General features: G+C 46.6%; 1 protein-coding gene across 7 annotated transcripts in view; it reads left to right on the top strand.

The window, feature by feature from the left end:
- Nucleotides 1–20,458, top strand: part of LOC146035954 (cytochrome P450 2C16-like) — a 44,322-nt gene extending 23,864 nt beyond the window's left edge. For 6 of the 7 annotated variants that reach the window (XM_083159680.1, XM_083159679.1, XM_083159677.1 and 3 more), the window contains 6 exons: nt 298–458; nt 558–734; nt 959–1,100; nt 6,474–6,661; nt 10,162–10,303; nt 19,220–20,458. In XM_083159680.1, the coding sequence (XP_083015806.1) occupies nt 298–458; nt 558–734; nt 959–1,100; nt 6,474–6,661; nt 10,162–10,303; nt 19,220–19,401 (992 nt within the window). In that variant the 3' untranslated portion in view covers nt 19,402–20,458. The remainder of the gene's footprint in view (nt 1–297; nt 459–557; nt 735–958; nt 1,101–6,473; nt 6,662–10,161; nt 10,304–19,219) is intronic. The other variant, XM_083159681.1, reaches the window with a different exon arrangement.
- The last annotated feature ends 3,396 nt before the right edge of the window (nt 20,459–23,854 follow it).

Below are 23,854 nucleotides of genomic sequence, written 5' to 3'. Positions count from 1 at the left end.
GAAAGTCATAAGCTTCCCAACGACATATCACATTGCTTGAAAACAACATAAATAGTATACAGTAGATGCTTATGACAGCACCCTTACAGGGTCTCCCAATTAAACTAATCTTCGAACTTAGATTGTCCCGTAGAATGATATGGTAGTGTGCAAAGTTTGAAGATGATTAGTTTAAGCGTTCAAGAGTTATTGTGGAACATCCATAAATAAACACAAACATCATTAATTTATACTTATTTACAGCAGATATTGTACATATAATTATGACGATCATTTTTGCATCTTCTCTATTGACAGGGCAACCTCTGGACCCAACATTCTATTTCAGCAAAGCTATTTCAAACATCATCTGGTCGGTTGTATTCGGCGACAGGTTTGACTATGAAGACAAAAAGTTTCTCCGTCTTCTACGTCTCTTAAATGTTCTCTTCAAATATTTTAGCTCTGTTTGGGGACAGGTAAGGAAATAATTTTGAGCCTGTAATATTGCTGTGTTTAAATGAGACTCGCACCCACTGTACACATTTCATGACATTGGTGCACAAATGTCTTGTCAGATGTACAATTTATTTCCCAAAGTCTTCGGGAAGTTGCCAGGACCTCACCAAACGCTCTTCAAAGCTGTTGACCAAATGCATGAGATCATTGCGGAAAGCGTGAGAGAGCACAAAGAGACTTTGGATCATAATTGTCCACGTGACTTCATTGACTGTTTTCTCATTAAAGTAGAGCAGGTAAATTTCAAGGTCACCAGCCGTCAAAATATTACCCAATACATGTAATTATAAAATATTTCAATAAGTGGAGTAAGTAGTATCTTAATCTAAATTAAGCATCAGACTTAGACATAAAAAATCAATAATGTGGTGAATGTTACATAAAGTTGATGACTGATAGGCAACGTATATTTGATTTAATTACAGAAGTGGACACATATCTCTCTTTCCCATTTTCACAGGAAGAGCATATCCCTGAAAGTGAATTTCATGCGAATGCGATTATTGGCACCGCATTTGATTTATTTGCTGCTGGTACAGAAACTGTTAGCACAACTTTACGCTATGGACTGATGGTTCTCCTTAAAAATCCAAACGTTCAAGGTTTGTACTATACTGGAATTTCTTGAGGAAGCAATTTGAAGCCACACGAGGCTTTGAAGAGGTAGTTTTGGTATGGAATAGAACATAAAAGCTTCTATAGGGGGAAAGGGATACGGTCATTGGGTCACCAGTAGGGTGGCCAATCCCGGGATCAGGATCGGCGGGATCCCGGGATTTGGCCCCAAAATGTCCGGGATTTCAATCCCGGGATTGGAGTAATCTGCGGGGCTGCAGCAGGCACCCCCCGCAGCGCTGCTCTGTCCGCCCGCCCGCGTCGATAACCGCCCACCCCCCATGTCGATGCCCGCCCGCCCACCCCCCATGTCGATGCCCGAACCCGCCCACACCTTGTCGATGCCCGCCCGACCATGTCCACCCCCCCCCCTGCCATGTCGATTAAACGGGTGGACAGGGCATGTTTTTCTTTTAGGGATGCCAATCCCGGGATCCCGAGAATCTCGGGATTGAGCATTTTTCAATCCCGAAATCCGGGATTGAAAAAATGCCCCGGGATTGGCATCCCTAGTCACCAGCATGTTGTTCGACAGTCATTAGGTCGACACCATTAGGTCAACATGCATTTAGGTCGACATGAGTCTAGGTGGACATGCAGCAAGGACGACATGAGTATAGGTCCACATGGGTTAGGTCGAGAGGGTCATTAGGTCGACAGGGTCAAAAGGTAGACATGTGTTAAGTCGACAGTCAAAAGGTTCGACATGGGGCATTGTTTTGAGTTGACATGTGCCGACAGGCGGTATTTCATGCCCTACCATCCACTAGGGTGTGGTGGTAGAATAAATAATATGCCAAGCGTAGCGAGGCACCATGTCCAAAGCATGGTGAGCGCAGCGAGCCATGCGAGGGGACGCAGTGCTACGTTTCAATGTCCATGTTGACTGTGTTGACATTCGGAACAAAAAAAAAGTGAAAAACCCTATGGACGACGTTTTGACTGTTGATCTAACCCATGTCGATCTTTTGACCCTATCAAACTAATGACCCTGTCGACCTAGACTCATGTCGACCTTCCTGCATATCGACCTAGACTCATGTCGACCAAAATGCATATCAACCTAATGATGTTGACCTAATGACTGTCGACCAACATGCTGGTAACCTAATGATCCTTACCCGGGGGGAAAAAGGAACTAGTTTATCAAAGGCCATGAACAATCCATGACATTACAAACATGTCATGGACAGGGCCATCTTTTCGTATGGGCTTAATGGGCACTTGCCCAGGGACCCCAGGTGTATAAGGGCACTGATAGCTGAGGATCCCCTTTTTCAAGGGACACCAGAATTTTGAAAATCGGCCCTGGGGAACTGGAGATATCCAACTTCAAAACAGCAGTAAACATCTGACCTGTTAATTGCAATTCACAGTCATATTTCTCAGGTTCTCTCTGACTTAGAGTTTTTCTGTTGACAGTAGCGGCTTGTCTCTATCATGCCCAGAACCAGAGATATCAGCCTTCCAGCAGCCGGTCCCTGCTCCAGCTCCAAACGTTTGGTGTACAGTTTTATATTTTTGTCAACGGATTGCTCTGGCTCCTGATCTCTGATCCCCAAGTCCCCAGAACCTCCTGAAAGTTGGGACTCTAGGTTTTTATACTATTGAAGGCTAAGAAATCTTTTTCCAGATAATGGCGATATCTACAGTCAAACAAGCTGCCCTTCCACCGGAAAATGATGAATATTAAGCCCACTCCATTATCCAACCCTACCCTGCGTATAAAACACCCCTACCTCCCTGGAAGTCATATACAAGGGACCCTTCATTCAGCTCAGTGCCCCCTTCCACACATTAATGTTCACCCTCCCAGCCCCTGTTCACCCTCCCACCATCTGTGCAGTAAAGGTGTAATTAGCAGAAGTTACTGCTCCAGGTCCTACATGTTGAATGGAAGATAGAGCACCCCCTGCCACCCGTGGGACATCAAAGCTGCTGCTGATAGCACCCCCACCCCTAGGAGGGGAGAATGGGTAAGGGCCCCAGTGCATTGCTTTGCCCAGGGGCCCACACTGCTGTTAAGATGGCCCTGGTCATGGATTGGAAGTATGCAAAGATTTTTAAGATCTGTGCAGACTTACATAATGTAAACAATAGATATCATTTTTCATAACCAGCCTTTGGTTGGAATTCATACAGAACTTGAGGCCCCCAAAATATGGTATTCTCCGTTCTCTTAAGAAGTAGGGTCCTCTGTTCAAAAGGGGGTCTCACCATCCTATAGACCCCACTGAGCAGTGGCGTAACAATGGAGGGTGCAGGGGATGCAGTTGCTATGGGGCCCGGTGGCTGGGGGGGCCCGAGAGAAAGCTAGCAATCCCCTGCACCCTCTTAACTTTTTAAAATACTGCCGCAGGCATTTTCAGGATGGCAGTGCCACTGTCTAGTGCCCCTGCACTGTCACTGTGACTGTGACTGTGGGCCTTATTCTAGTTCACTCTTTCTGACAAAATCCTTCTTAGATGGACAAAGCCATGTGCACTGCAGGGGGGCAGAATAAGGCCCTGTATGAGCTGGGTGATCCAGCTATTAATTTCCTATCAGTCCCCCCCCCCCCCCCTCTCTTCTGGGGCTCAACGTCACTCTCCAGTGACCAGCCCCAGTACGAAATACAAAAGCACAACCGCCTTACCTATCCAGCTTCTGGCGCTGATGAGACATGGCTGCGTAATGTGGAAACCTGGCGCTGTGCAGTGGCGCCAGAGAAACGGTGCTGTGCAGTGGTGCCTGATACCCGGTGTTGGTTTGTGCATAGCCACGGTGCTGTGCAGGGGCGGCTGATACCCGGCGCTGGTGGTGTGGAGACCTGGTCCTGTGCAGTGGTGGCTGATACCCAGCGCTGGCGGAGCTGAGACCAGGTGCAGCAGAGATCGGGAAGTGTTTTGTAGTTTAGTGTGAAGACCCGGTGGTGTGCGTGCAGTGTGGAGACCCGGCAGGGTGAATACTCGTACTGTCAGAGGTAGCGTCACTATCCAGGGTAGGTGGGTGAGGGGAGGTACATAGCGGGACCTTTACTGAGAGGGGGAGGGTAATTAAAAGGTACAGGTAGCAGAACCTGTACTGGATAAGGGGGCAGGGGGGGGGGGGTGTTAATTAATATGTACATAGCAGCACCTGTACTGGGTAGGTGGTGGGGGGGGGGGATGGTGATTAAAAGGTACACAGAGGCACCTGCACAGCCTCTCTTCCTGCGCTGTCTCTCTCACACACCCTCTCTGACAGTTTCTCTCCCCAACTCTACCTGGTAGTCTCTTTTTTTCATTCTTTCCCTGACACCGTCTTTTTTATTTTAGTTCTGTCTCTCCACAACAGCTTCTCCCCCTGTCATGCTCTCTCCCCCCTGTCACGCTCTCTCCCCTGTCAGGCTCTCTCCCCCTTGTTACCCTCTCTCCCCCTTCTCTCGCTGACATCCTCTTTCCCCCCATGTCTCTCGCTGACACCCTCTCTCCCCGTCTCTCGCTGACACCCTCTTTCCCCCATCTCTCACTGACACCCTATTTCACCCCATCTCTCGCTGACACCCTCTCTCCCCTGTCTCTCTCGCTGACACCCTCTCTCATCCATCTGTCGCTGACACCCTCTCTCTTCTCTGTCTCTCGCTGACACTCTCTCTCTTCCCTGTCTCTTGCTGACACCCTCTCTCTTTCCTGTCTCTCGCTGACACCCTCTCTCTCCCCTGTCTTTCGCTGACACCCTCTCCCTTCCCTGTCTCTCGCTGACACCCTCTCTCTTCTCTGTCTCTCAATGACACCCTCTCTCCTTTGCTGCCTTTTTTTCTATCTCCCTAACAATCTCTCACTCCTACTTGCCCCCTCCGTTTCTCTCTTGATCCCCCTCGTTTTCTCTCCCCCTCTTTTTCCATGAAGCCCTATCCCCCTTTCTCTCTCCCGATACCCCCTGTCTCATACATTCTCACTCTTTCCTCTGTCTCCCCCCCCCCCCCCAATGAGCATTGTAATGACAATTGGGGGGGGGGGGGCTTCCAAGATTTTGCTATGGGGCCCACATCATTCTAGTTACGCCCCTGCACTGGGATGTCTAGGGTTCCACTGACACAATGTTAGACTGGTGAATGAAGTAACAAGAAACCCTCTCTGACAGGAGAGAGAAAGCAAGCATGATATTACAAATCCCCACCCCCTCGTTGCAATTTGGGCGGGGGCAAAGCCAACATAACAAGAGTCCATTAGAATCAGGTAATTTTATGCCAGCCCCCTTGCAATAGACCCTCTAATCCAGGGCTGGGCAACACCGGCCCTCCAGATGTTAGTGAACTACATATCCCAGGATGCTTTGCATTAGTTTTGCTATGTGGCCATGCTGAAACTGATGCAAGGCATGCTGGGATGTGTAGTTCTCTAACATCTGGAGGGCCGGTGTTACCCAGCCCTGCTCTAATGGCTGCATTTTGTTGTCAGGGACAGGACTTAGTAATCGGAATCCTCAGGACACCGCACGGTTCACGGTTTCCAGGTCACCTGACAGGTGCACAGGTGCACTCATTACTCACTGACACATTTTAAAAGATCTACAGGTGGATCTAATTATTTCACTTGTGATTCTGTGAGGAGACCTGCAAAACATGCACTGCGTGGGGTCCTGAGGACCTGTATTCTATTCTATTCTATTCTATTTTAAAGCATGACGTCTCAGGGGTTTTGCAGCAGCTGTGAACTTATAAGGTAGGATCCAATCTCTCCAGTAAACCATTGCTAAACCAACAAGATTTTGTGGTGACTTGTCTATATGTTGGATATGAACTTTAGCCCCCAAGCACAGGATTTCCTTTACATGTGGTTTAAGCCACATGGTATGTGGTTTAAGGTGATTTATTCATTTTTACAATACATTAACTTCCAGCCCAGTGTCACTTAGCCTTGTCTAGAATAAGGACCCCTCATTTTATAAATGCACTGCAAGCATTGGACCCTTTAGTAAAAAAATAATTGTGTCTCCTTTTTATAACACTGTCCCATCATTTCTTCTACAGTGTAGTTATAATGTAGTGTCCTATGTACCTGTAAATACTCAACTGGAATCTGAAAAATTCACATACTGTAGATAAATTGAATCACTCATGGACAGCTGTTGCAGCTAAGAAAGTAATTGCTCTTTTACAGTGAATCACTCATTGTAATAACCAGGCAGCCAATCAGAACCAATCTCTCTGTGAGCAATAAAAATGTTAATTACACTTTGTGGTTACAAACCTACAAAAAGTTTGTCAGTTTCAATATGCGCAATTTGCAATCATGTTTTATGATCTGGGTTCAGGAGTGTCAGAATCATGCTCACTGTATGTAAAGTACAATGTTAAAGCGGATATAGTTAAGCATATCCATTGCTCTTCTCTGTAGAAGTCATCCATAAAGAAATTGATGAAGTCATTGGCAGAAACCGTGCCCCATGTAATGAGGACCGCTCTCGTATGCCGTACATGGACGCTGTTATCCATGAGATTCAAAGATTCATTGACCTTCTCCCAATGGGCGTTCCACACAAAGTGACTCAGGATGTGCACTTCAGAGATTTTATCATTCCAAAGGTGAGGACACTTCTAGCAATGTATACATGTGATCTGTTTTATACTGGTGAATATACTGAGTGTACATTCCGCCTTTGCTTCATAACAATCAATCTAAGACCAGCTGGTGTGTGGTTAATGGTTTGTTGAGATATAATATTTTGTGGACAGGGGGCTATTTGATCCCCTGGGACTATTCTGTTATCTCACTTGCAGTCCACAGGGTGCAGTTAACAGGGATTCCCTTTCGATTCTGAGCATACAGTACCTGAAAAAAAAAATCCTTGCTACTTGGAATGTGGCACCAGCCACTTTTTCGGGTTTTGGGTTTTTGGCTCGGATCTGCTTCCATGTTTTGGATCTGGATTTTTTTTTAAACTCCACCCTTCCGTGTTTTGTGTTTTGGATCTGCAGTTTTTTGGAAAAAAATGCTCAAATTGCAGATTTTCTTTTCTCCTACGCGATTATTAATCTCAATAACATTAATTTCCATTCATTTTCAGTAGAGATGAACGAGTTCGGATCCTAGAGATCCGAACCCCCCCCCCCCCAACTTACCTTATCCGATGCCGTATCCGAGGAGTTTGCCGGTTCCCACAATCTTCCCGAATCCAAAATGAGGCTGAAACTTCATCATTCTGCGTCGGATTCGGATCTCTATAAAAGAGGCGGCATTCGGCAAGTGGAAGTCAGACAGCACGAACGTAGGAGCCTCCCCCCTAACCTTCGCTCCGGCATTTGTACACGGAGGCTGAGCTCCCCTGCCGCTGCTGCCCCAGCCGCCAGTCACAGCAGTGACCACAGGTGGCAGGTTTGGGGATGTTCACGGCAGCTCGGGAGGACTCAGGCACCTAAATTCCTCAGCGCTCCTGAGTCCCCCGAAGCCAATATTTTGCCTAGGGCATTAAATTAGTTAGGGTCGGCTCTGCTCTGATGGTCACATCCTTTTATCTAAGTTGGGATTGCGGAATCAGGACTTTTTATCATGCTTATTTTTCCCAGTTCCCTTGAAGAATTGCTGATCGTCGCTGGCCACTCATTGATGCATTCAGTTGGCAAAATGTTGGTGCTGACGAGTAAGAGGATTGAGCCTGCAGATGTATGGGCACCTTTAAATTGTTCGCCATCAAAAAAAAACTAATGTAATTTAAAGAAATAATGAAAAAAAAAAAAAGACAAAAAAATGTAAAACTAATAATCTCTTATATTATAGCAAAGATCTGTCACTTTGTGACTGTGTGTATAACGCTGGGTGGAGTCACTCTATGACTGAACGCAGTCACAGAGTGACAGATCTGGGTTGATACCCATGGCTGGGTGGACAGTCCACCGGACCTCGCCCACCCACTCCCACACGCACAAGCAGAGGGGGTTCCTAGTACATAGAACCCCCCTCCCCGCCAATCTTTCGGACCAGCTGTCCGATATTAAAACAGCTTCAGGCAGGATGTGCATCTCCCGGCAGCTGCCTCCAAGTACAGAAGACAGGTTGCCACTGGGCTGACTAACACAAGGGGGAGCTACAGTACAGTAGCTGCAGAGGCAGTGTGCAGCTCCTCAAAGGCAGTGATCCGTGTGACTGGGCGAGAGCTGGCCAGGGGCGGCAGCGAGTGGGACTGTCTGTTCCAGATAATAGGTAGTGTACACTACGCTAATGTTTGAGGGAGCTGGTGCTGCTGGCTGAGGGAAGGAAGGGTAATGCTGTGTGTAAATGTTGTGTGCATCTATGCTATGTGTGTGTCTGTGTGTAGATGATGTGTGCATCTATGCAATGTCTGTGTTTGTGCATACTGTGTACATCTATGCTATGTGTGTGTCTGTATTTTTGCTGTGTGAGTACATGCTGTGTGTATCTTTGCTATATGTGTGTGTGTGTGTGTGTGTGTGTACATGCTGTGTGTATGTATGCTATGTGTGTGTTTGTGTCTGCAGTGAGCAGGTATGCTATGTGTGTAAGTACAGTATGTATGCATACCTCCCAACTTTTAAAATCAGTGGGGTCGGGACTCCTGCGTGCGATCTACAATATGCGCTCCTAAAAAATTGCTGTGTGGGGCATGGCCAGCGCTCTATGAGCTGCTGCCCGTGACCCATCTTCCCTCTGTCTCTGTAAAGAGATGCTGTGCACAGCGAGTGACAGGGGGACTCCCTACGACATATATATATATATATATATATATGCACAGCAAAACGTGTATTGAGACCGCAAACACTTCAACGTTTTGTGGAGAGTTTCCCCTTCATCAGGAGTGCCGCCACAAACCCCATCGGGGGTGGCAGGAGTGCCGGAGGCTGCATTGATTCATTTATGGACACATGCACTAAGCTTCAAAAGTGAAAAAATGGCGAGTGATAAACAACTAACCAATCAGCTCCTGCCTGACATTTTTCAAACACAGTCTGTGGCATGGCAGGTAGGTGCTGATTGGCTGGCTGTTTATCACTCTCCATTTGATCACTTTTGAAGCTTAGTGCATATGGTCCTATAATATCTGCCCCAACCCCTTCCCCCTCAGAAATAGTTTTGTACCAGAATCAGGGCTGGTGTGTATTAAATTATAGAAAATCTTTGGAGGGTTTTATGGAAAATGTGAAATTAAAAACATAGTTTTGTAACAGTATTTTGGTATCTGCCTTCAGTTTATACACTGCTTTACAAAAGTAACTGTTGGAGTCTGATCTTTTGGCATCACCAACCACATACCCTCCAACATGACCCATTCCATTAGGTGCAAAATGCTTTAATCCAGGACTTCACTCTTACTTATATGATTGCCATCATCTGTGGTGACACACCTTTCTTATAAATGAACTAGTTCAACACAGGTGACAGCAATCATAAATTAAGAGGGAAGTAGAGGAACAGAGCATTTTGAACCTAATGGAGAGGGTCATGTTGGAGGGTATGCAACCATTGCCTAAATTCACAGGCATTGTATTTTTTTAAGGGGGTGATTCAGGTTGGCTAATGGACAAAACCATGTGCACTGTAGGTGGGGCTGATGTAACGTGCAGAGAGAGAATTAGATTTGGGTGGGGTGTGTGCTTCAAAACGATATCTATATCTATATTGCAGTGTAAAAACAAAGCAGCCAGTATTTACCCTACATAGAAACATAATGGTCCTTATTCAGATCTGATTGCATTACAAATTTGTTCTCAAAATGGGCAAAACCATGTGCACTGCAGGTGGGGCAGATGTAACATGTATAGAAAGAGTTAGATTTATGTGAGTTATTTTGTTTCTGTGCAGGGTAAATACTGGCTGCATTATATTTACGTTTCATTTATATTTCAACACACCCCCACCCAAATTTAACTCTTTCTGCACATGTTACATCTGCCCCACCTGCAGTGCACATGGTTTTGCCCATTTTGAGAACAAATTTGTACTGCGATCAGATCTGAATAAAGGCCAATAGCTCACCCAAATCTAACTCTCTTTGCACATGTTACATCTTCCCCACCTGCCTCATTGATAATTTGTGGATTAATGCATTTCTCATTGACTGTATTCCTAGGACACCACTGTCTATACAATGCTGAGTTCTGTTCTACGTGACCCCAAACAATTTCTATACCCTGATCAGTTTAATCCAGGGCATTTTTTGGATGATAAAGGAAACTTCCATCGGAATGATGCATTTATGCCTTTCTCTTCAGGTAAGTAGCTCACAACTGAAGCTACCAATAGAACAACTGGAATGTTAATGTAAACATTTATTAGCAATATACAGTATCTATCTATCTATCTATCTATCTATAGATATATATATATATATATATATATATGTGTGTGTGTGTATATATATATATATATATATATCTCCTATATATTTGGCTACATCTGTCACTCAAAGTGGGTGTCTGTGTCTATAACGCTCTGTTCCTGGACTTTCCTCTTAATGTGTGATTGCCTTCATCTGTGCTGAACACCTTTCTGAGAAATTAACCTGTTTAAAACAGGTGATGGCAATCATACATTAAGGGGAAGTCTAGAAACAGAGCATTGTGTCCCTCCTGGAGAGGGTCATGTTGGGAGGTATATGACAGAGAACCAGCCCAGTGAGCCCACAGACAGTGCCAGACACCCACTGCCTTCCCATGTTGCCCAGCACTGCTACTCCACAGCCACCAGGTGAGCGCCCCCCTCCCGCGATTTGCGGCAAAACCTCCCCTCCCGCGATTCGCGTCAAAAACACCCGCTCCCCCGCGACCCCCCCTACCGCGATTCGCAGCAAAAATACCCCGCGACCCCCCCTCCCGCGATTCGCTGCAAAAAGAACCCCCCCACGACCCCTCCCGCAATTCGCGGCATAACCACCACCCCGCGACCCCCCCCTCCCGCGAATCGCGGCAAACCCTCCCCCGTGACCCCCCCCCCGAATCGCGGAAAAACACCCCCCCCCGCGACCTCCCTCCCGCGATTTGCGGCAAAAAGAACCCCCCCACGACCCCCCCTTGCACGATTGGCGGCACCCCCCCTGCGACCCCCCTCCCGTTATTCGCGGCACCCCCCCCCCCCGCAATTCGCAGCCGCCCCAGGATTAAATGGCACATGCAAAACACTGACATGGCTATGGTCGACAATGAAAAAGGTTGACATAAGTTTTTGAAGATTTATTTTCAATTTTTTTTATTTTTTCATATTCATTGTCATGTGTCGACATGGACACCAATGAAGTGGCACACTTATGTCAACATTTACATGTGTTGACCTTTCTGTGTTGATTTTTTCTTGTGGCGATTCGCGTCACACACCCCCGCAACCTCCACTCCCGCGATTCGCGGCACCCCCCGTGACCCCCCACCTCCCGCAATTCGCGGCAACCCCCCACCGGAACCCCTGTGAACCCCGCCCTCCCGCGATTCGCGGCACCCACCCCCGCGACCCCCCCTCCCGCAATTCGCGGCACCCCCCCGTGATTCGCGGCAGCTCCAGAATTAAATTGCACATGGAAAACACTGACATGGCTATGGTCGACAATGAAAAAGGTTGACATGAGTTTTTGAAGTTTTTTTGTCATTTTTTGAATATTTTCATATTCATTCTCATGTGTCGACATGGACACCAATGAAGTGCCACACTTATGTCAACATTTACATGTGTTGACCTTTCTGTGTTGATTTTTTTCTTGTGGCGATTCGCGTCACACCCCCCGCATCCCCCCCTCCGGCGATTCGCGGCACCCCGGCACCCCCCCCGCGACCCCCCCCCTCCCGCAATTCGCGGCAACCCCCCACCGGAACCCCCATGAACCCCGCTCTCCCGCGATTCGCGGCACCCACCCCCCGCAACCCCCCCCGCGATTCGCGGCAGCCCCAGGATTAAATGGCACATGCAAAACACTGGCACGGCTATGGTCGACAATGAAAAAGGTTGACATGAGTTTTTGAAGATTTATTTCATTTTTTGAATGTTTTCATATTCATTGTCATGTGTCGACATGGACACCAATGAAGTGGCACACTTATGTCAACATTTACATGTGTTGACCTTTCTGTGTTGATTTTTTCTTGTGGCGATTCGCGTCACACACCCCCGCAACTCCCGCGATTCGCGGCACCCTCCCCCGTGACCCCCCCCCCGAATCGCGGAAAAACACCCCCCCCCCGCGACCTCCCTCCCGCGATTCGCGGCAAAAAGAACCCCCCCACGACCCCCCCTTGCACGATTGGCGGCACCCCCCCTGCGACCCCCCTCCCGTTATTCGCGGCACCCCCCCCCCCCGCAATTCGCAGCCGCCCCAGGATTAAATGGCACATGCAAAACACTGACATGGCTATGGTCGACAATGAAAAAGGTTGACATGAGTTTTTGAAGATTTATTTTCAATTTTTTTTATTTTTTCATATTCATTGTCATGTGTCGACATGGACACCAATGAAGTGGCGCACTTATGTCAACATTTACATGTGTTGACCTTTCTGTGTTGATTTTTTCTTGTGGCGATTCGCGTCACACACCCCCGCAACCTCCGCTCCCGCGATTCGCGGCACCCCCCGTGACCCCCCACCTCCCGCAATTCGCGGCAACCCCCCACCGGAACCCCTGTGAACCCCGCCCTCCCGCGATTCGCGGCACCCACCCCCGCGACCCCCCCTCCCGCAATTCGCGGCACCCCCCCGTGATTCGCGGCAGCTCCAGAATTAAATTGCACATGGAAAACACTGACATGGCTATGGTCGACAATGAAAAAGGTTGACATGAGTTTTTGAAGTTTTTTTGTCATTTTTTGAATATTTTCATATTCATTCTCATGTGTCGACATGGACACCAATGAAGTGCCACACTTATGTCAACATTTACATGTGTTGACCTTTCTGTGTTGATTTTTTTCTTGTGGCGATTCGCGTCACACCCCCCGCATCCCCCCTCCGGCGATTCGCGGCACCCCGGCACCCCCCCCGCGACCCCCCCCCTCCCGCAATTCGCGGCAACCCCCCACCGGAACCCCCATGAACCCCGCTCTCCCGCGATTCGCGGCACCCACCCCCCGCAACCCCCCCCGCGATTCGCGGCAGCCCCAGGATTAAATGGCACATGCAAAACACTGGCACGGCTATGGTCGACAATGAAAAAGGTTGACATGAGTTTTTGAAGATTTATTTCATTTTTTGAATGTTTTCATATTCATTGTCATGTGTCGACATGGACACCAATGAAGTGGCACACTTATGTCAACATTTACATGTGTTGACCTTTCTGTGTTGATTTTTTCTTGTGGCGATTCGCGTCACACACCCCCGCAACTCCCGCGATTCGCGGCACCCCCCGTGACACCCCACTACCCGCAATTCGCGGCAACCCCCCACCGGAACCCCTGTGAACCCCGCTCTCCCGCGATTCGCGGCACCCAACCACGCGACCCCCCCCCCTCCCGCAATTCGCGGCACCCCCCGTGATTCGCGGCAGCTCCAGAATTAAATTGCACATGGAAAACACTGACATGGCTATGGTCGACAATGAAAAAGGTTGACATGAGTTTTTGAAGTTTTTTTTTTTCATTTTTTGAATATTTTCATATTCATTCTCATGTGTCGACATGGACACCAATGAAGTGCCACACTTATGTCAACATTTACATGTGTTGACCTTTCTGTGTTGATTTTTTCTTGTGGCGATTTGCGTCACACACCCCCCACCCCCCCCCACAACCCCCACTCCCGCGATTCACGGCACACACACACACACCTCCCCCGCGATTCTCGGCACCCCACCCCGTGACCCCCCCTCCCGTGATTCACGGCACACCCCCGCGACCCCCCCTCCCATGATTCGCCGCAACCCCCGCCCCGTAACCCCCCCTCCCGCGATTTGCGGCACCCACCCCCGTGACCCCCCCTCCCGCAATTCGCGGCACCCCCCCCCCGCGATTCGCGGCAGCTCCAGAATTAAATTGCACATGGAAAACACTGACACGGCTATGGTCGACAATGAAAAAGGTTGACATGAGTTTTTGAAGTTTTTTTTTTCATTTTTTGAATGTTTTCATATTCATTCTCATGTGTCGACATGGACACCAATGAAGTGCCACACTTATGTCAACATTTACATGTGTTGACCTTTCTGTGTTGATTTTTTCTTGTGGCGATTTGCGTCACACCCCCCACCCCCCCCCCGCAACCCCCACTCCCGCGATTCACGGCACACACACACCCCCCCCGCGATTCTCGGCACCCCACCCCGTGACCCCCCCTCCCGTGATTCACGGCACACCCCCCGCGACCCCCCCTACCATGATTCGCCGCAACCCCCGCCCCCGTAACCCCCCTCCCGCGATTTGCGGCAACCCACCCCGCGACCCCCCTCCCGCGATTCTCTGCAATCCCTCCCCTCCCGCGATTCGCAACATCCACCCCCCCACAACCCCCCCTCCTGCAATTCGCGGCACCCCCCGCAACCCCCCCTCCTGCAATTTGCGGCACCCTCCGTGACCCCCCCTCCCGCGATTCGCGGACACCTAAGTTGCAATACAGGGCATCTTTCATACAATTCTAACCATATTTCTCATATACAAACGTTCACAAATTAAGGGGGCGCAGCCCCTTACGACGGTGTGAAGAGCGCCCGTAGGGCGCGATTAATCACCTAGTATATATATATTGTAGGGAGTCCCCCTGTCACTCGCTGTGCACAGCATCTCTTTACAGAGACAGAGGGAAAATGGGTCATGGGCAGCAGCTCATAGAGAGCTGGCCATGCCCCACACAGCACAATAGGCAGATATGTAGGTGGAGCTTTTGCGGGGGTGGAGCTTCAAACAGAGTGAGGCCTACTAGCACCCGGAGTGACATTTTTTGGAGCACCACCAAATGCTCCATTACACAAATGCCACACACCGTGATGCACATTCTACATATACCACACACTGTGATGCCCATTGTAAATATGTCACCAGTGGCGTAACTAGATACATGTGGGCCCCATAGCAAAAGTTTTCAAGGGCCCCTATTTATCACCTAATGCTAAAAAATGTATACAGCACATGATACTTTGACAGGCAAATTGGAACCTCTTCAGCTCTGGGCCCCATAGCAGTTGCACCCCCTGCACCTATGGTAGTTACGCCCTTGTATGTCACACACCGTGATGCACATTATACATATGTCACACACCGTGATGCACATTATACATGTGTCACACATCGTGATGTCCATTATAAATATGCCACACACCATGATACGCATTATACATATGCCACACACTGAGGTGCCCATTATACATATGCCACACACCGTGATATCCATTATACATACTGTATGCCACACACTGTGATGTGGGAGTGCGCGTGTCCCAGGCAGGCCACGGGCGGAAGTTACCAGTGTGTTACACTATGTATACGCACTGCACAGTGACGTGACGTGCGTCTATGGACTCGGAGGCAGGGGCTGACCTGGGCAAACAAGTCGCCGGAACTCAATTCACTCAGCCACCGCGGAGTCTGTGGAAGTTGTACCGCCGCTGGTTAGAAGTCCAGGAACACCATTCCTGATGAGGTCATTTTTCAATGGAACTTCAGTAACGGTGTTCCAGCGGAAAAATAGCAATATATATAATAAATATATATGGTACTTGTTTCCTATCTGGGCGCCCAGGTTTTCTACGTATGGCACCGTACTGAAATCGGATCGCATCGCATCGTACACATACACGATATTGAACGATGCGATGCGATGCGATCCGATTTCCCATAGGAAACAATGTTAAATGGCTCAATTTAGCCAAATTATCATAGGAACAATAGTAAATGGGCCAAAAACACCCCTGAACATTGAAATGTCCCCCCAAAAGTAGTTGACGCCACCCCGCCATCAACGTGAACCCGAAGCGTGGCGAGCGCAGCGAGCCCGCGAGGGGCGGCGGTACGCGTCCTCCGACCTTTTCATGCCCTACTATCCACTAGGGCGTGGAGTGAGAATAGAATAGTGTGGCGAGCGCAGCGAGCCACCGAGCCCGAAGCGTGGCGAGCGCAGCGAGCCCCGCGAGGGGACGCGGATACCTTCACAGTTATACGCGTCCCCTCGCGGGCTTCCCAGGTGTCCATGGCGACGCGGACACCTGGGAAGCCCGCAAAGGGACGCGTTTACCTGTGAAGGTATCCGCGTCCCCTCGCGGGGCTCGCTGCGCTCGCCACGCTTCGGGCTCGGTGGCTCGCTGCGCTCGCCACACTATTCTATTCTCACTCCACGCCCTAGTGGATAGTAGGGCATGAAAAGGTCGGAGGACGCGTACCGCCGACCCTCGCGGGCTCGCTGCGCTCGCCACGCTTCGGGTTCACGTTGATGGTGGGGTGGCGTCAACTACTTTTGGGGGGACATTTCAATGTTCAGGGGTGTTTTTGGCCCATTTACTATTGTTCCTATGATAATTTGGCTAAATTGAGCCATTTAACATTGTTTCCTATGGGAAATCGAATCGGATCGCATCGCATCGCATCGCATCGTTCAATATCGTGTATGTGTACGATGCGATGCGATCAGATTTCACTACGGAGAATAGCATGGTGCTCAATTTACTTAGTGGGCGCCCAGATAGGAAACAAGTACCATATATATATATATATATATATATATATATATATATATATATATATATATATAACAGCAAGCAGGTGGGTGGCACTCCAAAACAAACGACTCAATAGCCAATTCTGATAAACCGAGGTTTCAAATGTATTATCACATTTTTCATCAGGGTGTGATATATATATATATATATATATATATATATATATATATATATATATATATATATATACAGGTCGAGTATCCCGTATCCGAATATCCGTTATCCGAATTATTCCGAAATACGGACATTCCAGAAAGTGAAAAAAAAATTTTTTTTTTGCTAAAAACTTACTGGGGACATTTGTAACAGCATCACTGGGGACATGATATGTAACTGGCACTATATATGTGCAAGACAATGATTGCTTGGCATTCAAATTCAATATCTGAGATAGTACACACATTTTGTTTCACGTTTTGAAACCTTGTTTTTTGAACAATTAAAATATATTTGTGTGTATTTTATGTGGTAATAAAATATATTTGTGTGTATATTATGTGTTTATACAGCATAAATGCAAGATACTTCAAAATACATCATTGAAATATTAAAATATTCCGAAATACGGAATAATCCGTTATCCAAAATTCTCCTGGTCCCGAGCATTTTGGATAAGGGATACTCAACCTGTATACACAAAGGGGTCGGGTTGGCACTCACCACGACTGGTCAGCTTTGCTGCGTGCCTTAGCTTAAATAACATATGGACAATGTTCCCAGGTAGGTAGAACTTCCCCAGAAACGAGCATGTCACTGCAGCTTAGGTCCAAATAGCATGTTTATTATCTTGAGGTAATAAACATGCTATTTGGAAGTTCTACCTACCTGGGAACATTGTGTGTGTATATATATATATATATATATATATATATATATATATATATATATATGTATGTATGCATGTATGTATGTATGTATAGCATCCAGCACTCACAAAACGCGGTAAACTTGAATGGGTGCCCCCATAAAGTGTTCCGATTAACAACCCGGATAGTCCAATACAAAATCACTTTAACAGTGGCACTCACGTTGCTGGTTCAATAACGACAAGTATTCATATGTACTTCATCATTTTCGGTATTTAATTATACCGTCTTCAATATATGAAATATACAAAAACACACTCACCTTAAATAAGCAAACTACCAAGTGAACAGAGACACGCTGGCCGCCACAAATCGAGGAGGTGGAGAGACGCTCGGAGCGTCGGGACGGATAAAGACGTCACCTAGCAACCAGCCACCAAAACATTCAATAATACAAATAAAGATAAAACACGATCATATAAATACTTATATAAATGTATATACAAAAATAATAAGAACATTGTAAAGCAATCTAAACGCAAAACAAGATAAATACATAGTATATAAATACATATTGCAAAACCAGTAACCATTCACCAATGTTCTCAAAATGCCCCGACTGCTATCAATATGCATAAGAGATACAAATATACTATTAAACAAATATCAAGAGCAGTCAATCAATAGCTGTATTACTTCTCCAGTAGTATCCTAGCGGTACCTGTGGAATAAAATTATACTTACTGTGGTCTCCGGCATAGCTTGTGTCCTCTTCGATCTGTAATAGGCATCCACGGGGTATAAAATAAGAAAGCTCATTACCGGTCAGTGTGATCTGTGCATGGTTCTAAAGTGTTCTAAAGTTAACATTTAAAAAAAATTACATGGGGCCCCCCACCCCCAAACATAGCCGGCCCTAGGGTCATTGAGCCAGTCCTGGTTCTGGTTCCCCAAATACAGGGGGGGTCCTGGGGTTCCCTTTATTTAAGAAACCGGTACCAGGCTCTTGGACTGGTCTTGGTGCCAAAAATACAGAGGACAAAAAACTGGGGGTTCCCCATATTTTGGAACCAGCACCGGCCTCCAACAGCCAGCCTCATGCCACAACCGGGGGCACTTTTTACATGTGGTCCCCTGGCTGAAACATGATAACCATGGCTGGTCAGCCCTGGAAGGGGTATCTGGGAGAGTGGGAACCCCCCAATCAAGGGGTCCCCCCAGGCTTCACCTGTCCAGGACTGAAGCCCGGGGCTGTCCCCGGCATCCTTGGGCAGTGGATGCTGGGCTGATAAAATGAGTTTAAAAATTAGATTAAAAACATTACTTTTTACAGAAGGCCTGCCCCGCATGTGGGGCATTAATGGGCCCCTTACACTTATAGTTCACCTGTAAAAACAATGTTAAAATAAAGACACACACACAGAATAGTAAAACTTTATTACATATCCTTCCTCTCTCCCATTTAGATGGTAGAGCCTGTGACTGACGTCACATGGAATTCCACTACCCTTCATGCTGGGGACCCAGCTCAGCCCTGACTGGCTGAAAGCATCTTCATGGAGATGCCTACAGCCAATCAGGGATCAGATCAGACCCTATTACATCTTGTCCATAATGTTAATGTTACCATTGCTGATAACTGAGATTGTAGACAATTAGCTGCTTTATCCTTAAAAAAATATATTATATTTTATCCCTTAGGGAAAAGGGTGTGTCTCGGAGAAGGACTGGCAAAAACAGAACTATTCCTCATTTTTACCACCATTTTACAGAACTTCAACCTCAGATCCCCAGTGGACATAGAAGAAATAGACTTAACACCACTACAGAGTGGATTTGGGAATTTCCCGCGATATTACCAGCTGTGCTTCATTCCTCGCTGATCACTGATATCTTTAAAAATTATTGAAATACATTATCGCTTTATGTGTTTATTTTATGTATAGTTCTCTGTTGTAGTTTTTTTTTGTTGTTGCTGTTTACATAGCTGGTCTAATAGCTGGTAATTAAATATTAAAGACATGCTGTAAAAATACCACCAAATTAGCTGGTCTGGAAGTACAGTAGTAGCCGCAGGGTTGTGTAATCAGCAGCACCTGTGCTCTCCTGAAATAAGTGTTTCCAGGGCAGAAAGTAAATGCTCTTGATGGTGGATTAGCTGCCCAAGCAATTAGGCCGAGGTGTGAGCTATGGTAGGAACCTGTATGCTGCTGCCTGTTACTACAGTTGGCTATGAAATTGACCTGGTATGCTGTGACTTGAATGAGAGGCGCTCCATCTGTAGCTGTGTAAATCAAATTATGGTGGCTTAAAAGTATAAAAATAATGTACACGTTCAACACATACCTTTCTCCTAGCATATACCAGCCCAAATGTATGTCACATACTCATAGAGGCTTCTTATTGCACCACTTTTAAATAAACATACTTCTAATGTGGACCTGTTTAATACCCAATAGGTCGTATGGTGGTATACGGTGACTAGGTTGACAAGCATAAGGTCGACAAGCATTAGATCGACACCACTAGGTCAACATGCATGAAGGTCTACATGGGTTAGGTCGACAGGGCATTAGGTTGACAGTCAAAAGGTCGACATGGGGTGTTTTTTTTTTGAGCCGACATGTGCCAACAGGTGTTATTTCATGGAAAGTATTATACTATTTTTGCCATTTTCTGTATTCCTTTTTGGGGAGAGCTTAATTGACCACCCATCTATCAGAAGGGACCAAAATCTTGGTGACACAGATTGCTATTTACAGAGGCGGAGAAGAGGAGCGTCACTGTACCTTGAGGGATGTATGGTATTTATTAATACACCTTGCTATCACTTTTTGGGAGAAGAGGACCGTACCTCAAATTTAAGGGAGGTACCATCCTGCCAGAGCGCCAGTGGAGAGGACAATCTGCCTATTGTTGTCTTTCTGCGTATTTGATGGTGTTTGGGTCACCATTTTTAGTTTGAACTCTCCATAGGCTGCTTTAGCGCACAAGAACATCGACTTTTATTCTTCTGTATACAGGTGTTATTTCATGCCCTACCATCCACTAGATGGCAGGGAAAATACAATAGTTTGCCGAGCATAGCGAGGCTCCGTGCCCGAAGCATGGCAAGTGTAGTGAGCCATGCGTGTGGGCGCGGTGCACTTTTTTAGTGTCCATGTTGACTGTGTCAACCTTTATGCATGTCGACCTAGTGGTGTTGATCTAATGCTTGTCGACCTAGTTGCTGTCTATACTATGATCCATACCCCATATGGTATACCATAATAAATCTTCATTACATCCACCGATTTATCGCTGTGAATAAGCCCTAACTCCGACTGGACACTTCTTTTGGGACATGGCATCTGTTCCTAATCCAGCATACAGTTACCACGGCAGGGGCGTAGCTAAGGGTTCATGGGCCCTGGTGCGAAAGGTCAGCTTGGGGCCCCCCTACATACAACAAAATTAAAATCTCGGTCTGTTGCTCTGGGTTACTACAATGTGTACATTTTCTAGTTGTGTGTATATATATATATATATATATATATATATATATATATATATATATATATATATATATATATATATATATATTAGTACTACTACATATTAAATAAGTATATCAAATATACTTATTTAATATGCCAGCAGCCCACTACTAAGCTTGCATGTCACTGTGACTTTGTTAGACGGTGGCTTAGTGGGCTGCTGGCATATTAAATCAGCATATATTTAATATACTTTTTTTTTTTTAAGTATATTAAATATAATAAACTGATTTAATATGCCAGCAGCCCACTTATAAAAACTAAGCCACCAGGTCACTGTCAGACACTGCAGAAAGGTGGAACATGGCCAGGCTGGATACATTAGACGTTTAATACTGTGTGACTTACAGCGTCTTGCTGCAGATGAGACTCCTCTCTCAAACGTTGCTTTGCAGGCAGCGGCTGGCTCCGGAACCGGTCCCTCCTGGAGAGATCCCCCCTCATGCGCGCCCTGGCCGGCCACCTCACACTATCTGGCCTCACATGATCGCAGTGAGGCTGGGCAGACAGTTACTCTCTCATCCGTCCCCTGACGAGTGCACTGACTGTGCGCAGGGTGCGGCGCTGGTGGCACGCGACGTCATGACGTCATGCAATGCCCGCCGGCGCCGCAAAGCACTCTTGGGAACGGAACCTCAGAAGGGGAGAGCCGGGCACCGCACAGGCTGCTGAGCCGAGCGGTACAGTCTGGAGGAGGAATCCTTTTTCAGGGACACTGCAAAAAAACGGTACATTTGGATACCCTCTTCCAGGACGGCCGGACAGTGGCGGGGGTTGGGCCCCCCTGGCTCAGGGGCCCGGTCGCAGTTGCGACCGCTGCGACCCCTGTAGCTACGCCACTGTACCACGGTATGAGAACCCAGAGATTCCTGGCTACTGTCTGAAAGACACTCATGAGGATACAAGGGAGACATTGCTTCTAAAAAACGTAAGATTTTACATCTCTATCCTCTAATGCTCTTCACATCCAGCATCTACTCCAACACAGGGCCTTATTCTAGTTCACTCTTTCTGACACTATCCTTCTTAGATGGACAAAACCATGTGCACTGCAGGTGGGGCAGATGTAACGTGCAGAGAGAATTAGATTTGGGCGGGGTTTTACTTCAAAGTGAGATCTATATTGCAGTGTAAAAATAAAGCAGCCAGTATTTACCCTGCACAGAAACAAAATAACTCAGCCAAATCTAATTCTCTCTGCACATTTTACATCTGCCCCCCTGCAGTGCACATGGTTTTGTCCATCTAAGAAGGATTTTGTCAGAAAGAGTGAACTAGAATAACCCCCACAGTGTGGATTGGTAATATTCAATACATCCAGTGGGAACTTGAATGTGCTTTCCTCATGTCTGACTAAGACATCAGTCAGTCTAAAAATTGCAATATTCTAGATTATTATTTATATGCACACTGTGGCACTTTTTAGATAAATGTTTTTTTTTTTTTGTCATGTGTAGTTATTAAAATTTATATTTAATTTTATAACCATCTTGCAAATTCATTTCAGCCAGCACTGGCACAATACATACTTTTATTCCCGTAGCTTTATATTGGGGAGTGACTACCCCCATGCCAGCTGCTGCTAATTGCGCAACACACAAAAACCCTATATATCATAATAAATCACCTCTGGAAAAATCTAATATGCAAACGACCATCTAAAGGTAAGTCCACTTACTGGCCAGCATCCATATATAATTATAAATTATATTGATTTTACATGCTATACATATAACCAAAAATATATAATAATAACAACAATACATAAAATAAAATACAAAAAATATAGAAAAATAATAATCATAACAGCTATACATATGTACAAATATAGTCCTCATTAGGCAAAAAATGGCACAAAAGTTCCCTATCAATGGTACAATAACCACCTAGATGTCTCAGTGCTCCCATGGGCTCATGGCAAGTGGCTCAAGAGGGTCAGTGACTCAGTATCAAAAGTTCCCCCATGTCCGCAGACAGCACTCAGGATAAGAGGAAGCAGTTACTGTAAGTGGATTGTTTTCATTAAGTCCCCTAGGCAAGATGATACTCAGCCTATTTATCCAACATGATTCCAGATGAGGAAGTAGCGATGTCCGGTTCCCACCCCTAACTGGTTTGTGTACATTATCCACCAATATGCACCGTAGTGTGGCCACTTGGTGGCCCATTGCAGGATAGTGTTTGGCCACTGGTTTATAGACATGCCTGTAGATAACGCTGTACGGATCGAATAATGATGGTTAACCATTCTGTCCCGGAAGGGCCTGGTCATCATCCCAACATATTAGAGTGTGTACAGACAGATCAAAACATACACCACAAATGAGCCTGTGCATGTGAGTCTGTGTCTGATGTTAATCCTACTGCCATTATGTGGATGTTTAATCGAAGTGCTAGTAATCACTATGTGGAAATTGGAACATCCAGCACATCAGGAGATGTAGGCCTGTGCCAAGTGGTGGATATAGTGTAGGTCTCATCAACATCTGTTGTAAGTTCAGGCCGCGGCGGTATTAATTCATAGGCGGACCTGATCTCTGCAATTTCAGTGCTGGATCACTCATAAACAGTGGCCAAAGCTTTTTATATAGATCTTCTGTGTGGTATATTCAGTATGAGCATAGCTGCCCACCCTAACAAGTTGTGCTGTCTCTTTGGTGTTAATAGTTTTGGTTTGGACCATCAGGTGTGCAAACCGATATTGGGCCTTGATAAGGCATCTCTCAATGACGTTACATGAGTACCCCCGCTGTAAAAAACGTTCTTTCATTTCTGCAATCTGACAGTTTGCGAGATGGCT

This window comes from Crinia signifera, chromosome 9 (genome assembly GCF_055691185.1).
Source record: "Crinia signifera chromosome 9, ASM5569118v1, whole genome shotgun sequence".
Lineage (NCBI taxonomy): Eukaryota > Metazoa > Chordata > Amphibia > Anura > Myobatrachidae > Crinia > Crinia signifera.
The sequence above is the reverse complement of the archived record's forward strand: the minus strand, read 5'-3'. Positions and strand labels throughout refer to the sequence as shown.